General features: G+C 36.2%; 1 protein-coding gene across 7 annotated transcripts in view; it reads right to left on the bottom strand.

The window, feature by feature from the left end:
* FANCC (FA complementation group C) overlaps positions 1 to 22,564 on the bottom strand; it is a 65,468-nt gene that overhangs the window by 16,318 nt on the left and 26,586 nt on the right. For all 7 annotated transcript variants that reach the window (XM_027653275.1, XM_027653281.1, XM_027653278.1 and 4 more), the window contains 4 exons: positions 8,269 to 8,388; positions 7,429 to 7,493; positions 4,638 to 4,802; positions 1,595 to 1,751 (listed from right to left, as the gene is read on the bottom strand). In XM_027653275.1, the coding sequence (XP_027509076.1) occupies positions 1,595 to 1,751; positions 4,638 to 4,802; positions 7,429 to 7,493; positions 8,269 to 8,388 (507 nt within the window). The remainder of the gene's footprint in view (positions 1 to 1,594; positions 1,752 to 4,637; positions 4,803 to 7,428; positions 7,494 to 8,268; positions 8,389 to 22,564) is intronic.

The following is a 22,564-nucleotide window of genomic DNA, read 5'->3' as shown; positions in this document are numbered from 1 at the left end:
ATATCCTACAACTACCATAATCCAACTGCCAAAAAATGCACACCCACATTCCTAAATAAATATTCAAATATCTTTCAGGCAGGCTAAATTAATTTTACTGTTGGATTCAAAGTGCTGACTGACTTAATATCACACAAGTATCTTTACAGTACCATGCACATATACAAAATATCATTATGCATTTAGAACACAATTTCTGGATCACATATTTTCCTTCTATACTGCCTCTCTGAAGCTTCTCATCTTGTTGGTTTTAACTGTTATGCCATCTCCCATTATGCACCCTCCCTCTTATCAATGCCTATCAATCAGCAATATCCATCTGCCAACTGCTCTCTTCCTTAATGCCTCCATTCATTACACACCTTGTCCTCAGGATGTCCTCTCTAAATCACCACTCAAAGCTGCTGCACTGGTCTTGCCACTCAGTGAATATCTTATTTTGAAAGTACAAAGTCTTTGGAGCAAGCAAAGGCAACCTAAGTACTAGCACAGCAATGTTCCATTCTTTTCAGAGATAGGGATGTGAAGGCAAGTTACTTAACATTTTTAATAAATAACACTTAATAAATTCTTAAATATTTTACTTCTTTTTATGTATGTAGCTTAGACTTTTTATAAAAGATATAGATATATTTTTGTCCTGAGTTGGTATATGGTGTAGTACAGTATAGTATGTACAACTCATAGCATATCTGATATAGAAAAATTAGGCATAGGCCCTGTCTATAGCCTTGTCTCCTGGAACACCTAAATTCCCAGATTACACATGAAGAGCTATTGATGCCAAGCATTTATAAGATTTGCAAGTATTATAATGGATCCCTAAAATAAGAGATTTGCAGATTCAATCAAAAAGGAAGAAAATTTAAAGGCAGCATTCTTCTCCTAGCTAGAAAGCATACTCTGTAAGGAGTTTCATAGGCTGAAAATAAAATACTAGACACCATTCCTTAGTTCTATCATTTTATGAAACGTATACTTTAGTGCATAGCACACATGCTATTTCACACTGTAATTAACAATTACATTTCTATTTAGTGTTGCAAAGTAGCTCATTATTTTGGAAAAAACATGTGCCATATTTTCTCTTAGGGAAGATTTTTGGTACTCTGCATAACACAGCATTTTAAAACAATTTTAATTACAGTTTAGCAGATGTATTGCGTTGAGAATTTTGTTCAGGTTTGCAAACAAAACCAAGTAACTAAGCAGTCTATAATAAAATATTCTACAAGGAATTTCAACTGTTTAAACAGCTGAACTCCAAGGGCACAGAGACTGAAGCGAAAACACATTCAAATCCTCTCTGGCCAAAGTTTATAATTTTTTAACACAGAGGCAGGTACTCAGCTGCCTCACCAGTGAGATTATTGTTTCTTTATCCATTCTGCAACACTGGATGAAATCTTTTTTTTTCCTTTACCAATTCGGGTAAAAATTAAAAAAGCAGTGATGTTTGTAAGACTCAATATTTGGTTTTCATTAACAAGTCATACGTCACATAACAGCCATTTCCTTCAAATCTGCTGACATATTTGAAAACTGCCCTGCATGAAAGAGCAGTGTCAAATGTACCACATGTTGCACATACCAGTAATGAGTCTTTTATGACACAAGCCACTTCTTCCAGTGAGTTCAGCTGAATGGAAACCAACTGGTCTAAAAGATGTAAGGTTGCTTTTTCCAGGCTTGGTGAGTGCCGAAGCCAGAGGCTGCAGACAGCTGAGTCAGGAAGGGAGATCTTCTTCCTGGTTTGAGAGAAAAATATGGTTTTCCCTGAGCAACTAGAAGAAAGACAAAAATTTCCTCTTTTTTTTAACATATCGAGGGAAAAGAACACACAAAGAGCACCCTGAAGCAAGAGAGATAAAATCTTGCCTACAGCACCCTGTTTAACATCAAGTCATAGCAAAGGGTGACAGGGAATCACCATCATCTACAAATGTAACTTTACCACGTGTGTTTAAAACCTAAAAATTTGGTCATGATGGATCCCAGCCAATGGAAACAGAAGGTTTAAGTCTGGACTTCCTGTCCTCTCTAGAGAAAGGTCCTGCCCAACACTCGTGCTCTTTCAAAACTGGACTAGTACCTTCAGACAGCTGCTGACTGATAAGCAGGAAGGTCCTGCATAATATTTCTGCTGTATAACAAAAGCATTACCTGTCTGTGCAGAGAAATAAGGAAAAAATCCAAACACATTAACAACAAAGGGAAAAAAGAAAAAAAAATAAAACTAATTACTTAGAGGTAGCTAATTCTTCAGCCCACCAACACTGTCCAGAGCTGTTTAAAAGAAATGGTTAAGAAGGCAATTATCTCTTCACCTAAAGCCTTCATCTATAACTCAGCTGAAGTACAGTGTTGTACCACTGGGGAAAAAAGGGCACAGTGTGGACCAGCACAAATCAAAATATGCCAAAGTAACCACCCAAGAAGAGAAACCACAGCACAGTACATCCTGAAATACTTTTGTAACTATTATGACAGTTGCAAATTAAAAGGTTAAAACCAAAAGAATACATAAACAACGAGAAATATTTGCCTTGGTCTTAAATCAAAAACCCTAAAATTAGTCTGCAGAGGGCATGCAAACTAAAGCTATTGATAAAAAAAAGAAAAATACCAGCAGAAAGAATACTTAACACCATGTCAGGATCTATTTTCAACGTATTTATTTTGCCATGTGTTTATTTAAATATCAGCCTTCAGAATTCCGAATTCCTTTGAAAAGCTCTACTTTTTTCCATTCAATACTCTGTAATGACTTAAAAAGTGTACATGTGTAGACAAGGAATATATTGAAGTATCCAGAATTCCAAAATTGAAAGCAACGTTCCATTTCAGGATGCTGTTTAATTTAGTGTCACTATAAAAGCATATATGCACATCAAAGTAAATTAAGAATGAGAAGAGATTATTTAATTTTGCCACAGTCATTTTTGTTGTTGTTTTAATGGTAGCATGGTAGATATTACAGACATTATGCCAAGCAAGAAAGCTAATAAACTTACAGAGATGTTCCAACTCTAAGATTTAAAAACCATGCAGGAAGTAAACTGTAGTGATTATACTCCTTTGATTATACTGAACTTGCAGATGGTCCTACTGGGACAATGCTGAGTTCTGTGGAGCCCTGTGAGCACCAGTATTTAATAACCCTGTTTTCTGGAGCAGGCTTCACCCATGTTCAGAAGGAAGATGTGTTCAGATCACAGGGACAGTCAGGGAAAATAGACTTCAGTCTTCAGGGGGAAAAAACAAAATCCAAGCACATTTCTGTTAAGATCACATGAGCTTCAGTGACAGGCCACAGGTGCAAAGCACGTTTGAGCCTACCTGTGCTCTGAGGGAAACAAGGCACTTTGTGAAGGGCCTTGCAAGAGCCACTTAGTCAAAAGCCACGTGAGCTGAAGGATTTTTGCTCTCTGTGATAGCAGAGCTATAGCTCCAAAGTTAAGAAAAGAGACATTTATTTCAGTCCAGAGGAGGGTCATACTTACAGTACCAAGTGTCAGGAGTCTGCCCATTACTGATATGAGAGAAGCCTGTCCACACTGAACCTGTGAACCTGCTAGGAAAGTTTTCCAAACTGCATTACTGCTTGTGCAACTTGAACAACCTGAAGCCATGAAAGGTGCACAGGTGAAAAAGTGAAAGGCTGCTCTGTCTTTTTGGGGCACATCTTTGACTCCACATTCCTTTTTTCTTTCCTCTTCCTCAGCTTCTAGTAATGTGCATGAATTAGCAGTTGTGCCTTTCCATTAATTATTTATTTTTTCTGGAGCCCTCAATGGAGCACTATAAAAATCCTCTCTGGAACATCTCAGAAATTATGATGAGTACAGAGGAAGCAATTAAAATTTTGTTTAAAAAAGGAGAGAAATGGATAATTGAAGTAAAGTGTTCCCAGAAGATGGTTTCTAGTAAAAAAAAATTTGTTTATAATAAAGCCCCCTCAGCTACAACTTGAATAAAGCAAGTCTCAAACAAAAGTAAGGCTGTGCTTTCTCTGACATCTTCCCTCTCCTGGCATAGCGAATCTTGCTGATGTTCAGCTTGACCCAGCTGGTTTTCATCCAAAGACTGATTTTATCAGAACAGTGGGTTTAGTGGCAGCAAAAGAAGCAAAGTTATATTTCACAAATTGCTCCTCTAAGACTCATTAAAAATAGTCTAATGAAAACCAGGAGAATTTAAATTCTTGACAACCAAGAACACACACACAAAAACATCAAACATTAAGATCTATTTTGTGCATAGAAAAATGAAAATGGTTCCCAAAATGTCAAGTTAGGAATGGTGATACATTTACATGAAAGGCTAATGACATTTCTATGAAAAAAGATCACATCTTTCACAAAATTACTAAAATCTATTGAAGACTTTAACCTCCATTTTAGAAAAAGAGTGGGACAAAGTCCCAGTCTATATTTAAAGCTGTTATGTCACAATTTGGCATCAGCAATACAAAAGTCTGCTTTGGCCTACAACCTCAGCTCTGCTATTCAACTGCAAGGGAAATATTTTATTAGAAAGCAGGCGCACAGCATATAAACCCAGAGAAAAGACATTTAATTGAACTAATAATCTTTATGAAAGAGCATAAAAATTATACAGACCACAGTACTTACTTTAAAAAGGCCTCATTCACAGCCTCCAGAAACTCTGGACAGAGAATTTCTTTTGGTGAACCTCCATGGTAAAGAAGAAGGGTTTCCAGCAAGGGAGTCAGGTCAGGCAAAGTAATGAGAGGGACACAGCAAATGGACACAGCATTCACACGACTGGCTGAAACACTGAGGGAAAAACAAACACAGCTCCTATTTCAGAAAAATCAAAACTTTTAATCTCTAAACTGATAACCTAAAAAAAGACAGAATTAATTATAAAAGGTTAAATGTAAGAGATGCATTCCTAACTACTGAAAAATTATTTACTGGGACGACTGTTGACATGTCATTACATATTGTGTGGAGAATCTCAAGAAGTCAGACAAAATTTTGAAATTTAAGTGCTCAAAGTAAGCCATGTGAAGGATATCAACTCAATTCTGAATTGAACCCAGTTGTGTTGGCTCAATCATCACATCCTTCCTAGCAGGGAGTGCTTTGTCTTTCCCAGGATCAGTGAAAGAAGACTACAGAGTCACAGCTCCCACAGAACTTTGCTAGACCCTCAGGAGAGACCACCAAAATGTTTTTCAGGCCTCCTGTTGCTTTTTTGACCTCTCTCCTCTCAACAGAAACAATATATATGAACAAAACAATATGAATCCTGCTGTCTTCAAGTGCTCAGCTGAAAAATTTTTGTCTTACAGATCTACAGTTGAAGGATCTTAATATACAAACCACTCACTTGACCTGCTCACTAAAGCTACATCCTTGGAAACAACTAAAGACAGTGGAATCTGGAACATAAACAAAACATAGAAGCTTTGGAACGTTAAAAAAAAAAAAAGGAAAATGGCAGAGATTAGATTTGCAAAAGGAAATCACAACTTTTCCAGAGTATACATAGTTTCTAGCACATGAAATGCAGTTTTGACAAGAAGACACTTACGAAGACCAGGAACTATGAAATACTGAATTCTAGCAAATTAAAAAGTGCTAGATTGTCTGTAAAAGGGTTTCTTGAGTTCCTGCAAGTTTCTCCTGACTGCAGTGTTCACTGAAATGGGTGCATCCTTTGCAAGAACCCACAAGTATTTTCTTTGGGGAGTTACCAAAACTACCTCTGAAGAGCTGGGATGGGAACTGCACTGGAGGCTGCTCAGTGTGGACACCAGGTACTTGTCATTTCCACAGGGAGAGAAATAAAACATGACACGTTTTCAAAGACACATATTTCTCAGTAAATACCTAACCAAGTATATGTTTAAGGTTTCTTACACTGAAACACCCTGAGATGCAATTTTGCTATGACAAGTGTTTCTGTAGGAATCATAATTATTTGGCTGATATTTACTGTGTAGCAGTGCTTTCCAGGATCAACATGTAAAATTCACAGACCTGAAACTCTAAATCAGTCCCTCTTGCAAAAAATTTCTAATTCCTTATCCAGGATTAGCAAAGTTTAGCAGATTAATTTACTCTTACTTAATTTCAGAAGAAAAACTCTGCAAAGGCAATTTTCTTCTCTGTCTACATAACCTTCAAAAAACGTTCTTGGAGAATCCTGCACAGTGCGTTCCACTGCGTACAACAAATTTGCACAGACATTGCAACCTGTGTTGTTTTAAGCACCACTAAATGGAGAAAGGAGAAAATGTGCATCTCTAAATGCAAACTACTTTTGTCTCTGGAACTTCAATAAACACCATATCATAATTTCTACAATCAAAAATCCAGCTCAGTTTAACATTTTCCTTTTCTCCCAGTAGGAACCAGGTATTTCTGTTCCCAACACTCTCAGGAGCTTTCCAGCCATGGTTGCCTCACCCGGGTTTACAAAACCTGGGGTTTGCTTCCTACACAGAACAAACCCTTGGGATGCTCCTCATTAACTGTGTCCATGATTTTGGTGCTGAAAGCAGTTCCGAATCACTTCAGCTCATTTACTCTTGCTTACTGAACACCTAGTGGCAAGCAGGAAGGCAGGAGAGCAGCCAGACTTTGGGTTCATGACAGAAAGGATACATTTCAATCCGCCTTCTCTTTTCTGCAACTTTACAAGCTATGTGGTGTTAAATAAAACATAAAACTCACTTCTTCATAGCAGTACTTTTGACTTTGAAGACCAACAGAATGTACACAGGCATTTATTTAATTTACTTCATTAACTATTATTTTATTTTTATTAATAGGTAATATTTTACTTACTAATTATTTAATTCCATTTTTATTTAGTTCATTGCATATCACTACGAATCTAATTATTTAAACACTAATAATTTAATTATTAGTGTTCATAATTTAATTAAATTAATAAATAACAATTATTGCCTAATGATTTAATAATATATTAATAATATGTTAATAAATTAACATATATATAAAAATTGTGAAAACACACATACATATACATATATGTATATGCAAACACTGATCATCTACTATTATTTTACTTTCATTCACTCCAGTGGATTTCATAATAAAACAAAAGTTACTCCTTCCTGGTAGGGTGGGTCATAAGAGGCCCTGAGCAACCTGATCTCCTGGAGGTGTCCCTACAGGCAACACCAGCAGAGGAGCTGATCTATGATAATATTTGAAGGTCTCTCCCAACCATCCTATGACTCTTAGGTTAAGCATAAACTCTTACGCAAAGTCCAACTTAAAAAGCTTGTTCACACCTTAAATTATCTACATATATATCCAAAACTTCTCAGCTGAAGCCTAAGTTGCCCGAGACTGTAAAACAATCCTCACTGAACTGCAATGATACAAACCAAAACATATCAAATTATGTTTAGATAACACCTACCTTCTCTGAATATTAAGTCCATTGAAAGGATTTTCTCTGAGTTCTGTTACTAATGAAAAGATCATCTGTAAAATAAAATAAAAATAAATCAAATAAAATAAATTACACATTCCGCCAATAAGCAGACACTAGTTGCACGGTTCTCTGTGTGACTGATGTACTGTAAAGGTTAATAACCTTCCCTGGTAGTCTAGTTTGATTTTTTTAATTTTTTAATTATTGATGCCAAATTAAAGCTCTCCAGATCACGGAATACACTATGCTGCAAAATGGTTTTTTTAACATATTTTATGCCTTACACATTTTAAAGTTAAAAAGACATTCATTTTAGTTCTACTTCCCCAAGAGTTAAGACAAAACTTTCAGAAGAGCATTACTAATAATTTTTACATGTTTTATCTAATTGAAGTAAAAATATTTTGAAATATTATTCACATTATTTTTGAATATTAAATTTAAGATTCAGGGCTCGTCTACCATTTTTAAAGCAGTGGATACAGTCAAAGAAAATATTCAGAAGTTACATTCCAATACACAAAATAATACATATAATTTTGACTTCACAAGAAAAAATAATGACAGAAAAGATTTTTATTTTGCTATAACACAACAGCAATGGGAATTTTGGTTTTATGAACATCTATTAGAGTGTAATCTAATAAAAAATATCCAGAGCTCTCCCACTTCCTTTTTTTCCCTTAAAAGGTTGTAAAAGTAACTGAGGTAAGAAAAGATAAACAAAGTTTAGTCCATGTTCCTTATCACAATGACAGTTCCATGTATGTGCTTATAAACTGGTGATTTATTATTAACAAAATCTCAATTGCACAGAATACTTACATTTTTAACTAAGTGACCATAATAATCTGCTGACGTGTAGCCCAGAGTTGATATGAACAGATTGGTTTCAGCTTCATTACTTTCCCACTCAGAAGAAGAAAGGAGATGGCACAGCAAACTCTGTGAGAAACCAACATATAATAATAGTATCATAATAATATAATTATAATAATAATATAATAATATAATAATAAAATTTTAGCTTGACATTTACTTCTCTACCAATTTCACTACAAAATGCTTTATATAAAATTCAAACCTTTTAAATACATCATACAATAATCAAAACAATCCCTTGATGACAGATTCAGAGACAGATTAACACATTTGATACATTGGTTTTGCAGGTAATGTACAAAGGACTCTGAATTTAGTACTCTGGTTTCCTGCTTTCCCAGTTCTTCAGCACTACATCCCAGCTCTGCTGCCTTTTGTACAGATCAGTACCTTCCCAACCAAACTCATTTATGAAAACTGTTGTGCCAGGTCTTGAGCAGGTTTTTGCATCCTGGTGCTATAACTGAGCAGAGGCAGTCCTATGTTGCTTGTCAAATGATCTGCCCTGTATTTTTTATAGCTTTCTTTTCTTCTTGTTCTCTACTGGTACATGCTGCTATAACAACAGTAACATTCCCTTTCCAGGGGTTCATTTCAGGGCTCATTAAAGTATAAACTAAATTGGACTTTGCATCTCACTAAATATATAAACTTCTTTGTGACAGATAGTCAGGATTAGTATACACTGAAAAAAGCTTTAATTTAAAAATATATGATTAAAAGAAAATTCAGATGAAAGCTCTGTGACTTCCATGGTCTTTGGCTGCTTCATTCTATGTATTCTTTTTAAAAGAGAAGCCTGATGAAAGATTTTGAGACCAAAAAAAAAAAATCTCATTAACTCATTTTCTCCTTTCAGAGACCCAAATACTTATGCATGTATTTGTTGAATATCCCTGACCAACTACTTCAGAGGTCCTGGAATTTTATATATTCATTCCATGTGCTCAATGTTTGATTAATGTGAGAGAGAAGATACAATCAGCACAAGCACACCAGAGGTCTAAGAGAATTCATTGCTATGAAAATAAGTAACAAGCCTTTGGGACACTTTATTTAACATACTTTAGGACTCTTTTACTACCTAGTAGACTTACATTAAATGCCTAAACATGCTTTTCCTACATTGTAAATTTTTTCCTAAATGGCTCTCAACAGGAGAAACTGATGTTCTATTGCCATCCAGTGACCTCCCTAAAACTAAAGAGGAAGGAAAACTCTGTGGCAATGGAGATTTTCAAAGAAGTAATTTACATGCAACTTTTGTATTCATAAGGAAATTACATAAAAGGGTGCATTTTCAAAATATACAAGCCTCTAAGTATGTCAAAAGTGAAAGCTAAAATCTATTCAATTCTACAATCTCTAAACAGGCCTTAATCAATTTATGAACGTGAACCTTACATATTTTTGTTGTCCTTTGCAACTATTACTTAAATTTTGTTTTCAGAACACTGATGTCTGAAACATGAAGTGTTCACACAATTAGTTCCTACCAAAAAGGACAGTTTACCAAACAGAATGAGATAAGGGAAAAAACAGCAAGTTGAAAACAAAATAAAGGAGGCAATAACCACAACAAACCTGGGATGCCACTTCTGCTAGAGGTAAAGTACAAAGTCTGTTGAATAGCTCAGCAAAAGGTTCACAAAAATCTTGCCCAGTGACAGTAACTATAAAAAGCTCTGAAAAGGATTTCACAGGTTGACACGCCAGCTAACGACAGCTAAATGAGGGAGTAGCTTAAAAACCCATATATTCACCTGTAACACCACAAAATACATTATCTAGTGACCTTGCCTGTAACCAGAATTTTCCTAAGGATAAAAGTGATCAAACAGTCTTTATGTGAAGAGTGATTTCCAAACTCCTTTCACCATAGGTGTGTAACAGTCACCATTAACCATGCAATGGAAAGGCAAGACAAAATTGCTACACATCACCAGAGTCTGAATATGGGCTCCAACAGTTTTCTGGGTTGTCTTTAGGGGGTTTTTTTGCTTACTTGTGTGGATTTTTTTTTTGTTTCTTTTTCCTTTTCTGAGCACTTTACTAGATCCACACTAGGACTTGGCAGATTTTTTTTTTTTTTTGGGAACATACAAAACCTCTGAACAGCCAGAAGGGGGCAAGGCAAACACAGGGAAGGAGGTACTGGAGTCAAGATGAAAGGAGGCGTTAGGTATGCATATAAGACAGATATGTGTTAAAGTGGAAAACATTTAGGATTTGGCTCCATCAGCCTCGTCTGCATATCCAGAGTGGGACGCATGCCAATCCCACCGACACTAAGAGTGTCCTGAATTTCTTTGGGACTAGTAACAGGAATAAGTCTTTCCAGTTTGAGCTTTTTAGATTCCCTTTTAAGCATCTCCTTCCTCGGTGGTTTCCTCTCCAACTCTCCATCCCTTAACATCGGTGCTTCTCTGGACGATGCCGTCGCATCAAGCTGCTTTTTCAAGACCATGCGTGCATCCTCCTCATCCTGGCTGCTCCGTTTGACATCCAGCTTTTGCCTGTCAGGCTTTGGATTTGCATCGGCAAAACGCCTTTTACGAGCCTCCAGCTTGTCTAAATCAACCGTGTTGGCCCCCTCAGAAGTTTGCTCTGTCTTCAAGTGCTTTTTGTATTTCATTTATGTATTTATGTATTTCATTTTAGTGGAAGGGGTAGTATGATGGCCAGAAATAAAAAGTTCATTCTTAATAACCTCTGACTAAAGACAATATTTTTGTCATATTATTTTTCCAGCCACTTAGCTAGTCAGCTGAATAAGACAAACTCAATGCTTGCGAGAAACACAATTTTTGAATTAGAACATGGAAAGAAATAAGAAGCAAATCGTTCCAAGAGACAATCTCTAATGAGAAAATCTGACTGAGGACAAAAAAAAAAAAATCAGGTAGTTATTTTCTTATATTTGTCCATCCTCTTTCATCCTATATATCATTAACTTGATTATCAAAAATGCAGTACAAACCAGGAATAGCTAATTTTTAACTAAATACCAGTCTAAATACTAAATACTAAAAAATACTAAAAACTGTTGGTTTTGACTTTGATTCACAGTTCAAGAAGTTTAAATTCTCAGATCTAAGGGGTATCAGTAGTTATTTCACATCATGCTGTAGAAATTGGCTAAAACTAGCTTCAAGACCGAGTGTAAAACAATATCCTCTGACATGTATGTTTCTTCCCTCATTTTTAAAATCAACTTTCAGAAAATACTATAGAGAAATCGGAAAGATTTCAGGAGATTTTCTCAACAGGGTTTGTATAGGAAATAATAGAAATATTCAAAACCAGTAATAGGTTCCATTATTACATTATGAACAACCAAAAGCATTTTGGAAAAGAAAAAAAAGATAACATTTTAAATAGCCACAGTGTGGATTTCTGAGGTCAGAGAGATCAGTAATTTGACACTAATGACTCTTAAGAGATCATTTCAAGCTCAATACCTACAAGGTATTCAAATACACACAGTACTAAATTCAATTTAGTACATACAACACTAAATGCACTCCTGTATTGATTATACTAGTAATGAGTCCCACACTACTCCAGCAAAACTAGCAATTGGAGTTCTACATAATCATCAGTTTTTTCTGGCAGTAAATCATTTAACACTTACTGTCTAATCCACTAATACCACACTCTACAAGCGAGAAAAATGGATAAGCCTGCAGTAGAAGTGCTGCATTCAAAATGAAAAATAACAAAGTGCCTGTTATTATTGCATTTCCAGAATCACATATCTGATTCTGGAAGATGAACAGCAGTCAGCAACACTGTCATATCAGAAAGCATTTCTTTCTTGATTTCCCTTATCACTGAATAAGTAAGAAGGAAACCACCTTGATTCTACTTGTAAGAGAATAAATCCATTCCTGTGGCCTAGGATTAAAGTTCTATGAAAAAATCCCATTCAACCTGAAATTAAATTAATGAATTTTCATAAAGCCTCCACAATGACCAACTTTCTTGAACAGCCTTGCCAGTGGCTTTATTTTACTGATGCAATTTATACTGAACAATGGTGCAGATAACTCAAAATCCACTGCTGCACAGATATTTCTGGTATCTTTAACAGGCAGATAGTCCTAGGAGCATTAGCATGAAGACATAAACTCATTTCTTTATCAGTGTACACACACTGTTCATATCCACGAGATTTTGTAGTGGAGGCCCGATTTAACACTTACTCCTCTGATCTACAGATCAAGGGTGGCTACGAGGGTAGCCCAAATTAATACATTCAGGGAAGATGGAGAGAATGAGAACAGAGTTGAAACTAAAGACTTCTAAGAATATAAATGGAGAAAACAGGTCATCATCCCTCTGTATCTGTCAATAAAGCTCTCCTGCATAAAAGCTTTCCTGCATTAAAGCTCTCCTGCTCTCCTCCTCTGCCAAGGTGACCTGCTGAGTGGATGAGGGAAAGGTTGTGCATGTTGTCTACCTGGACTGTCACAGATTCATCGAGTCATATCCTGAATTGGATGGGACCCACAAGGATCATCAGGGTTCAAATCCTGGCCCTGCACATGCCCATCCCCAGGAGTCACACCCTGTGCCCCAGAGGGTCATCCAAACCCTCCCTCACCACCCCTGCCAGTGTTCCAAAGGCGTGTGGATGTGGCCCTCGGGGACAAGTTAAGTGGTGACACAGCAGCGCTGTGTTTGTGGTTGGACTCAATGAGCTCACAGGTCTTGTCCAACCTAAATGACTCTGTGATTCTAAAGAGGACTGAGCAACTCAAACTTTTTGGAAGAAGCTAAGCCAAGTCTTTTGATCCTCCTCATTCAGTGATGAAGGCTGATTTCCGTGTGCTCCAGGGGGTTTGCTGAGTTACTCCATGAAGTTTGTTTCTCAGAGACAACATCACATGGAGCACATGCATCTGTGAAAGACTGGAAATATTCTGGAGAAGAACTTGCCCCTCCACTGATTTAAATAGGTCAGCACCAGGCAGATACCAACTCAGCCAGTGTCCAGAATTCCAGAAAGAGGAAGGAGGTGCTTTAATCTTCTGATATTGTCTTCACTAAGCAGGGATCCAAAAGCTTTGAAGCCTTTTACCTCTTCTTTCTGCAACAGCCAGTTATCTTCCTGCACATGGTGATGGGGAAAAATACAGACACTTGAATCAAAGGCACAATTACTTATGAAATTAGGCATCAACATAGAAATAGAACTTGATTTTTATTATAGGATGACATGAGAAGTCTTATCCTAATAACTGTATTTGTGTAGAATCTGTCCTGGAATTTATGACACAGTTTCAAAGACATTCCAGGGGAGACAGATTAACCAGTTTATTTCTGGAAACTTCTCAACACACTCTTTCCAAAGTATTTATGATTCTGAAAGAAGCAGATGTGAAAATCAACACCTCCACTATATTTTGGACAGAGGGTTTCACTGGGATGAGCCATTCAAACCTGATAATGATTAAGACTTCCCAGTGATGCTACTGGGCTCTTTTTTGACATCTTGGATGAGTCCGTCAAAGCAACAGGTAGAGCAGGATGGAACTGAAGGATCTATCATTTATTCTAAAGAATACCTCTCTCTAGTATATTCTCCTTGAAAACACAGAGTGCTATTATTTTTTGAGAAGAGACCTCTAATGACATTTTGCTGAAAATTACAACCTATGTGAATTTGCAGAAGTACAGCATGAATAGCCAACTTGTTCTTAGGTATTCCCTGTACAGCCAGAAGGCCCATTGCTTTCAACACAGGTCTTAGAAGACAAGAAGTCAAATTCTATTTCCAACCTGGCTTTAAAACTATAAAATTATAATCAATTATAACATAAGCATAAATCAGATAATATGATTTCCAGTCATTATTAAAAAATACTATATACTAGGTACTATTTCTTTCTTAAATATAGGACTCTAACATCCCACATTATTTTCTAAAGAATTTAAGCAGAGTCCTCAGTAAGCAAGATACACAATGCTCTGATTTTTTTAAATATAAATTAATTTTTTTGTTTGCTAGCTTTCAGCAGCTCAATCCAAACCAAATTTCTACAGTTAATTTTTAGTAATATTTTCTTTAAAATCCTGCCTGAAGGCTTAAGAGTTTTGTTGTGTCTCATGTCCTCTAGTTTAAATGACTGACAATAAAACACAAACAGGTCTAGTATTTTTAGAACTTCTTACTATGAAATAAACAGCCAGTTCTGAAGAATTGTAGTGGCTAAGTCTGTAAATGACAGAGCACCATGTTCATTTTGAGACCATTTCAACACCAACTGTTTATGAAATCAATTCTGTGAGTAGGATGCTGATATAACACAATTCATATAATTTACAAGACACTTATCCATCATTACAAAATCTGTAACTTTTAATTTTGCTTATAAAGCCTTCTGCTCACATGCTCCTTTGGTTCCAGGAAAAGACAGAAAAAGTTTTCCACAAACCAAAATCAAAGTGTAAAAGAATGTAAGGTAGTAAAACATCATACAGATTTAAACACATTCTAGCTTTCTAAGTACTGCTTTACTCTAAACAATTTGGTTTTCTCAACCTCTTTGTGCTGGTTTAAAGGTAAACCAGCAGGGGAAATGAACTCAACTCAAAAGAGAGATTATAAGTCAGAATAACAATTTAGTAAAATAACACAATAAGTACAATTATACAGACAAACAATTGGTTTTAACCCACAAAACCCAAATGTATAACCCAGTACCCTGGGACATGAACAGAGTGGTGTTCTTTGGGCCCCCCCGAGTCCAAAGTAAAAGGAGAGGGAAAAAACCCTCTCTGTTGATGAGAGTGCTGTTGCAGTCTGGTTGAAAAGTGGTGGTTGCAGTCCAGTCGAGAGCAGTGATCTGCAGTCTGGTTGAGAGCGGTGGCCTGCAGTCCTCCTCTGGATCCCATGAGTGGTGGAAAGGTTCCGAAACTCCAAGTTTGCTCAGTCCTTCCCTCAGAGCGGGGACTTCCATAGAAGGGTATGAGGACAGGAACATCCCCCCACCTCGCAGGCCTCTACTGACAACAGTTTCTGGGAAATGCCATGGAAGGCTATAGAATACACAGTTTTGGGCTACACCCATCCAGTGATCAATCAGTCCCAGCTGTTCTAACTAGGACACTCTTATAAAATTCTCAGTGGGGAATTTTAAACTTAGGGAAAATTACATGGTGTATATTTGTTAACAACTTAATTACTATCAATATGTGAGAGTGTACTTCATAAGCTATTAAAGAAAATCTTTAAATACCTACCGTCAATAACCTAACCAAAATGTCCAATTCCTCCCTTAAAATTAAAACTGCTTAAAACACATTTCAAACAGACAAAATGTTGAACTACTACATATATTTCAATGACTAGCTAGTCAACACAACCTCCCACTTTACCAAACCGAGTCTATTCCAGTAACGACTCTGAGGTTTTGCAAATAGAAATCGCTTCAGTTTCAACTCAACATTAAGGAAGTTTGGAATATTCTTGGGTAATTCAGTGATCAGGGCCAAAGTGCCTAAGTACAGGGTTAGGAGAGGTTTGCTTCCTACATTTCTTTCTGACATTTCCTGTCAGGAAGTTTTCTTTTTTCCGCACAGTTTATGGATACATGCATCTCTGGGATGGTTTTCATTAGCTAAATTCTACACCAGCACACTAAATAAAACTGTTAGCCACAAGTACATGTTTAGGATTTATTGGAGCTTCTCATTTGAATCCTTCTTCCCTTGGAACAACAGTCTGACATCCACCCACATCTAAATGGCCACTGATAATCATGAATGGCTAGTTGTTCATCAACAAATTATTCTGCTAAACACTCCCACAGAAACAAGGAGTTTGCCATTTAAGCATGTGATCAAGTTACAGAAAATCTATAGATAAATGACTAGACTGAATTAATATCACTTTCAAGTTAAAAAAAAAAACCAAAGCAAAACAGGAATAACATCATTCTTTCACAAAATTAATGCACAGAGTTCATTGGACTTCACATACTCCCAGACAGGAAAACATAGATTCTGTGAAGTTCTCCACACTGTATCTGATGTAATAGTGCACTTTACACTGTCCTGTCCTTAATGCATGTAAGCAGGCTCACCTTCAGTCAGTGCTTGCAGTAAAACTGCTTTAAGTGCTCTTACAATAGACCACCTTCTTTAACTTTGCTTCAACAACCATAATTACAATTTGTTTGTATTTTTAAGTAAAAAATTAATAATGGCAAAAATACACTAAAGGACCATGAAAACCTACCAGAATAAATTAACTGAAAAAAAATTCAAAAACTTGTTGAGACAAATACGTTTTTCCGTTAGACATTGATGTATGCCATGAATTGTATTCCTCTTGCTGATACATGTAGCTTAGTGAAAAGACTAGGCTCATATTCTACTTCTGTTTCTTTAAAGGGATGGAAAATGTTATATATGTCCCTACAATTGAAACTAAATCTGATCCTAATTTCCAAATTAAATGTGGGAAAGAAAATTATGGGGAAGGGAGGAGGAGGCTGCATTGTTGTTCCTTCCCCAATTCCAGCTCAGTTACCTTCTGTGAAAGCAGTACAGTAAAAACATGTTGCACTACTACTGTGGCTGAGACCACACAACTTTTGAATGGATGAGTTCCAAAGTCTAAGCTCCATCTGCAAATCACTAACAAAACTCTCGGAAATCATCAGAAAGAAGAGCTGTGGGGTTGGCAAGCTTTGAGTCTACTCTTGGCCTCAGACAGGAAAAGTAGTTTCAAATCTCCTTCCTTTTTCTTTCTCCTTTCTCTTTAAGAAACACCCAACTAGAAAGAGCTATTACTCTTCGTATTAAAAAAGGGGAGACTTTTGATGCTGAAATAAAACACACATTTACACTAACTTACAAAAGGAAATTCAATAGCTTTTCCAGAGTCAACCATAAATCTTTTTTCTTTTTCTCTTTTTTTTTTTTTTAAAGCTCTCTGGTTTAACTAGCCAGAGATTTAGAATTAATTTCCTTCTTCCCTTCACAATTTTCAAAAGCCAGAATGCAAGCTTCCCCCTGAATAATTCCTTAAATCCACACAAAACTTATGTGGAAAAGAGGGATGAATAAATTTAAGTTTAGAAAGAGTGGATGGATCACAAACTGTTTCACTTTTAGTTCAAATCTGTGAGGTCAATAATTTCTAGAAAAAATATAAACTCAAATTTACTTATTTTTTTCAATGAATGTATTTGCCCAATGTCAGATGTTTGTACTTCCAACAGGTATTCATTGCAAATACTGAAAGATCACATAACTTTGGATGATATTCCAGAAATTTGCTTTTAACCACTTGGGTTTGGACTTCATATGTATCAAGCTGCTAAAAGTTTAAGGGGAGAAGAATGTCCACTGAATTTAGCAAAAAAGGCACAAAATACAACTATACTAGTGATACAACAACTGCTGGTCACTAATTATATTAGGTTCAGCAAAAATATCTAATGCCAGTAGAATTTCTTCAAATAGAGACCTCTTTCTGTCTGTCAGTAACAAATCACTATTCTTTAGTAGATCCACCTGACACTACAAAAGTGCTCTGAGAAATGTCAGCTGGCTAGCAAATTTTGACACTTGCTGTTTAAGCTCAAACAGTCTTGCAGGAAAGCAGAATCCTTAGTTTCTCATTTTTTTCTTTGAGATACTCAGCTTTTGTTTATTTTGGCCCAGAAGCCAAGAATTCTTCATGTTCATGCTAGCTTGGCATTGTTATAGAATTATCTATTTGAAGAAGAGAGGTCTGTTTTCTCCCAACCCGTTCATAATATCATACTATTTTTAACCAGAAGACTATAGTAATAATTGCAAATTTGCAAACATTGCAAGTTCTCTTACATGCTACCAATGTAATTATCTATAGGTGACTAGAGAAGGTCCAAATCAGTTTAGAAAGCTGATTCTCAAAGCAGCTAGTGAGAAGGCTAACTAACAATCTAGATGCATAATCTTCAATAGGTTAGAAACGACCAAGAACTCCCTCCAGTTGACTTTCCAAAAACTAAAAGAACAGCAACAGGAAAATACTGTCAGTAAACCTCAAGACAACCATTAGAAATCATTTATGTGCTGGGTATGAAAAGCCCCCTTATTGTTAAATGTTCTCTTGCTACATTAAAAAGATCCAGCCCAAATCTCTTGTATGAATAGCTTTAACATCTTTTATTACTCTCCCATCCTTTTGAATATAATTGTTTTAGAACAGAGTCTATTAGAAATCTTGAATATATACTGTCACTGTATCAATTACTCATCTTTGATTCATTCAATTCCCATTTTCACTGCAATATTCCTCCTCACCCAGGAGTGTGAGCTCTAATCACACCTAAGAACCGTGGGGTTTTTTATCTACTAGAAACAAAACTGACACTATCAAGTGTAAGAGGCAGATATACAAAATTTTAAGCAAGTAGTGCTGTGAGAAGGAGATTTCCCAAGGTGTGTACCCAGCATAGTTGCACACACTTCAGCAGGATAAAGGGCCTGGGACCTGGGACACAAAGAAGTTGCACAAAGGACAAAGAGAAGTGCCTGTGTTACTCTTTACTCCCGTAGGACACATTGCAAAGCAAGCAGTCTTGGTTCTTAAAACTGAATTTTAACCAATAACTTAAAAGTTGAAAGGTCTCTTATCACATTAAGAATTCATTAAGTCATTGGTCTTTAATTTAATGATGTCAGATCTTCAACACATGCTTATGTCTGATTTAACAGTCTCTTGTCCTCTGGTTTGATTCAAAAGAAAATTGACTTTGAACCATCTGTTATTTACCCAGTGAAAATTAAGACATTTCTGTCAAACTCATTTACATACTTAATTCCACATATGCCTAAATACAATGTAAGAACTCACCTATCCAAATATATCTTTTCCTGCCCATGCACTTATAAAATAGAATTAAATTATCTCTCCTCAACTGTAGTTGATTTACATACTCCAAAAAAGCCTGTAAATGCTGTGTAACTATTTGCATGACACCAAGTTTACCCACTTAAATCTATTTCATGGAACTGAAGATTTCAGATGAGTTTATGTTAAACATTAAGGAGGTAAAATGAGCTTCCAAAGCAGTAAACTGGCTGTAAGGTTAAAAAACTCCCAAAACTTCCCCTTCATTTTGACTGAAGATAAAGTGCTGTTCTAATGGATAGACATACAATAAAGCACTTTACAGAAACAGTAAAACCACACAGAGCATTGAAGGGAAAAAGAAAAAAGGAGGAGAATGAAGCCAAGATGAAAAGCTTTTAAATTGAACATTACACAGCATTTAATGTAAGTGCAGAGGTTATTTCTTGCTGCAAAAACCAACGGAACATTTTAACGACAAAAACCCCAACAAAGCACAACAAACTTTTTGAAGAGCACATAGATAGTACATTACACCCTATTTACTTCCAGTAGAACTGATTTGGTAGGTAAGAGGTGGCAGAAGCAAGCAGCCAAAAAGAGTGAAGAGAAGCTCTATTTCCTCAAAATTAAAACCCCTTAAAGGTCTGTGGAATGCTGTTTACTTCAGCTCTGTTTTACAACCCTGCTGCATGGAGAAGGGATTGACTGAAATGTTTGCAGCCTGTGGCCACCCACGCCATGGGAAGCACTCTGATTAAAGAGAATGCAACGTTCCTGGATCTGCCAGCAGGCTGGTCCAGGCTGTAATTATTATACTTGCAGTCTTCTTCAATAATCTGTTGCATCTGTTCTGGCAAGTCCCCCTACACTATCCAACAAGAAAACCACTGCACAGGAATCCCAAGTTATTTTTAATGTGCATAAATGATTTGAAAACTCGATACTTTAAATACCTCTCTTTTAAGTTTGTGAAAACATTTTGCATTATAGGATAGCCAGTGACATAGCGAAAGCAGACCTACCACTGAAACACTCACTTTAATCTAACTACCAAAAGATGTAGACTGACACCCCACCCTTTCACCCCACATCTTTATAATGAGCTATGCTGTTGCTTCAGATCTCTAAAGCACAAAACCTATGTGAATTGTGGATTAGACACGTATCTAGAGAGCACTAACATATCAGGATTCTACCTGTCACTTTAAGTGATTACATGCATTGAACACTTCTGAAGACCCTATGGTTTAGATGTATTATAACTTCTCCCTTTCTCTTTAAGAATATTCAATATTTCATAGCAACAGTAACTTTGAAAACAATAAAATAAGCCCTAAACATCAATATAAGTAGCAGTTCTCTTTGCAGAAATTTTATTTCAAGTTCTGATCTCTACCTTAAGTAGTAAAGAAGTTCAAAACTTATATTCCGTGCTTTCATTTGATTTTGTTTAGTGCTCTATCACACAAAATAAAGCAGCACGACACTATTGCTGGAAGCACAACACATAGCTGTTATTGCGCTCTTCTCTAATAAATTTATGAGGCAGTCTGTGCCATTTCAACAATTTTTCCAAGAGTTGTCTGCAGATACTCCTGTGAAAAGTACAGATTATCTATTAGCTATAACTGTGAAGTATTACACTAACCAGTGTGCCATCACTTAGCAAAAGAGGGAAGGAGGATGTATCAAAAGCAAGGCTGAAGAAAAAAAATCAAGAACTAGGTAAAAGCCCATTCATCTCCACCCACCCCAGACCACTCTGGGGAAATGTCTTTGATGGAAGGCAAGGGTAAATTCCATATATAGTGATTGAGGAAAAATGCCACAAAGACTCATGAAGGACCACGGAAAAATACAGAAAAAAATTAACAGGAAAAGTATAAACAAGATACATCCTTTAATCATCATCAGATGTCTTTCATCTGAAGGAACACGCTATGGTCTTTGCAGTGATCAAAGTTCCTGATGATTATTTGTACAGGTTAGAGGAGGAATGACAACTCCTCTTTTCCAAACATACCAAAAAAGCCATAAGATCCCTAAAACCACAAGAGTGAGTCTCAGAAAGTGATTAAATAACTCTGAACTACTTTGGCCTCCAGGAGACTTAACATTTTCCATTTCTCTCTTGGACACGTGCCCCTGGAACACAGACCTCTCTCTTCCACAACTGCTGGGGAACACCAGATCCCCTGCTCCATGCCTCCCCAGCCCTCTCACACTGACATTCCTCTCTGATTATTTTGTATTTTCCTATGGTAAAATATTGCAGTGATACTATCACAAAGGTAAGAAACAGTCTAAAGCAACTAGTTATTTATCTTAGTCCAAATGTTACTAAAATTGTTTTCCCTTTAGAAGGGGGGAATGACAACAAAAAAGTTTCAAATGCTGTATTTGTAATAAAACCAAGCTAAAACCTATGACACTGATTCTTTCTGCTTTAACTTCCTCAATAATAAATAGCAGGTGAAGTATGTTCATAATTTTAACTCAAATATCTCTGTTCAGCTCTTAATCTCCCTCTTTCAAAACTGTCTAGATAAGAAGGAAAAAATGTGTTTCTCAGTATGTCCTCTAGCAATTCATAAGCCTTTTAATAGACATATTACCCATATATGTCATTAAAATAGTATTCTTATCTCAAAAAGACATCCTTTATTGTAAATCCAACATTATTTTAATACCTTTTGCATCAAATGGTCTTGGGGCCCATTTGCCCCTGTGGAATGACAAATCACAAATGATTTCGGCTCTTCCTAACTTAAAAAGGAGACTAAAGAACAGCTATAGAGGTGCACTAAATATTTTGTTCACGTTATCTTAAATTTCTGTCTCCTAGAAAAATGTGAACTTGAAGATTTGCTTTTATAAAGATAAAAGAATACTTCTTTTTAAAAAAAGAAGAGAAAAGCTCTTTACCTTATGCTTGAATTATTCTTAACATACGTCCTTTCCTATAATTTTCTGAGGTGTTCTTAACCATCTGACAAAGTGTGTATATACATCAAAATAGTAGGTAACGAATTTTATTTGAAAGATGACAAGTATATTGGCCACAAAATCAAATCAGAACTCTTCACCTAAAAAGAGAATATCATAATTCCAAAGTACTACCTTCATAGAATCATAGGATAGTTTGAGTTGGAAGGGAACCTTGAAGATCCAGTTCCAACCCATCTGCCATGGGCAGGAACACCTAGACCAGGCTGCTCAGAGTCCCATCCTTGAACACATTCAGTTATGGGGCATCCACGACTTCACATATAAATGAAAGCTGGTAATGTTAGAGAGAGAATGAAGAGATGGAATACTGTCTCCTTAAATAACAGTTATTTTACTTATAGTATATTATTTATATTAAACTAAGCTTACAAG

Source organism: Corapipo altera, unplaced genomic scaffold, assembly GCF_003945725.1.
Source record: "Corapipo altera isolate COAL_440 unplaced genomic scaffold, ASM394572v1 61305, whole genome shotgun sequence".
NCBI classification, from domain to species: Eukaryota; Metazoa; Chordata; class Aves; order Passeriformes; family Pipridae; genus Corapipo; species Corapipo altera.
Note: the sequence above shows the minus strand (reverse complement) of the source record. Positions and strands in the feature narration are given on the sequence as shown.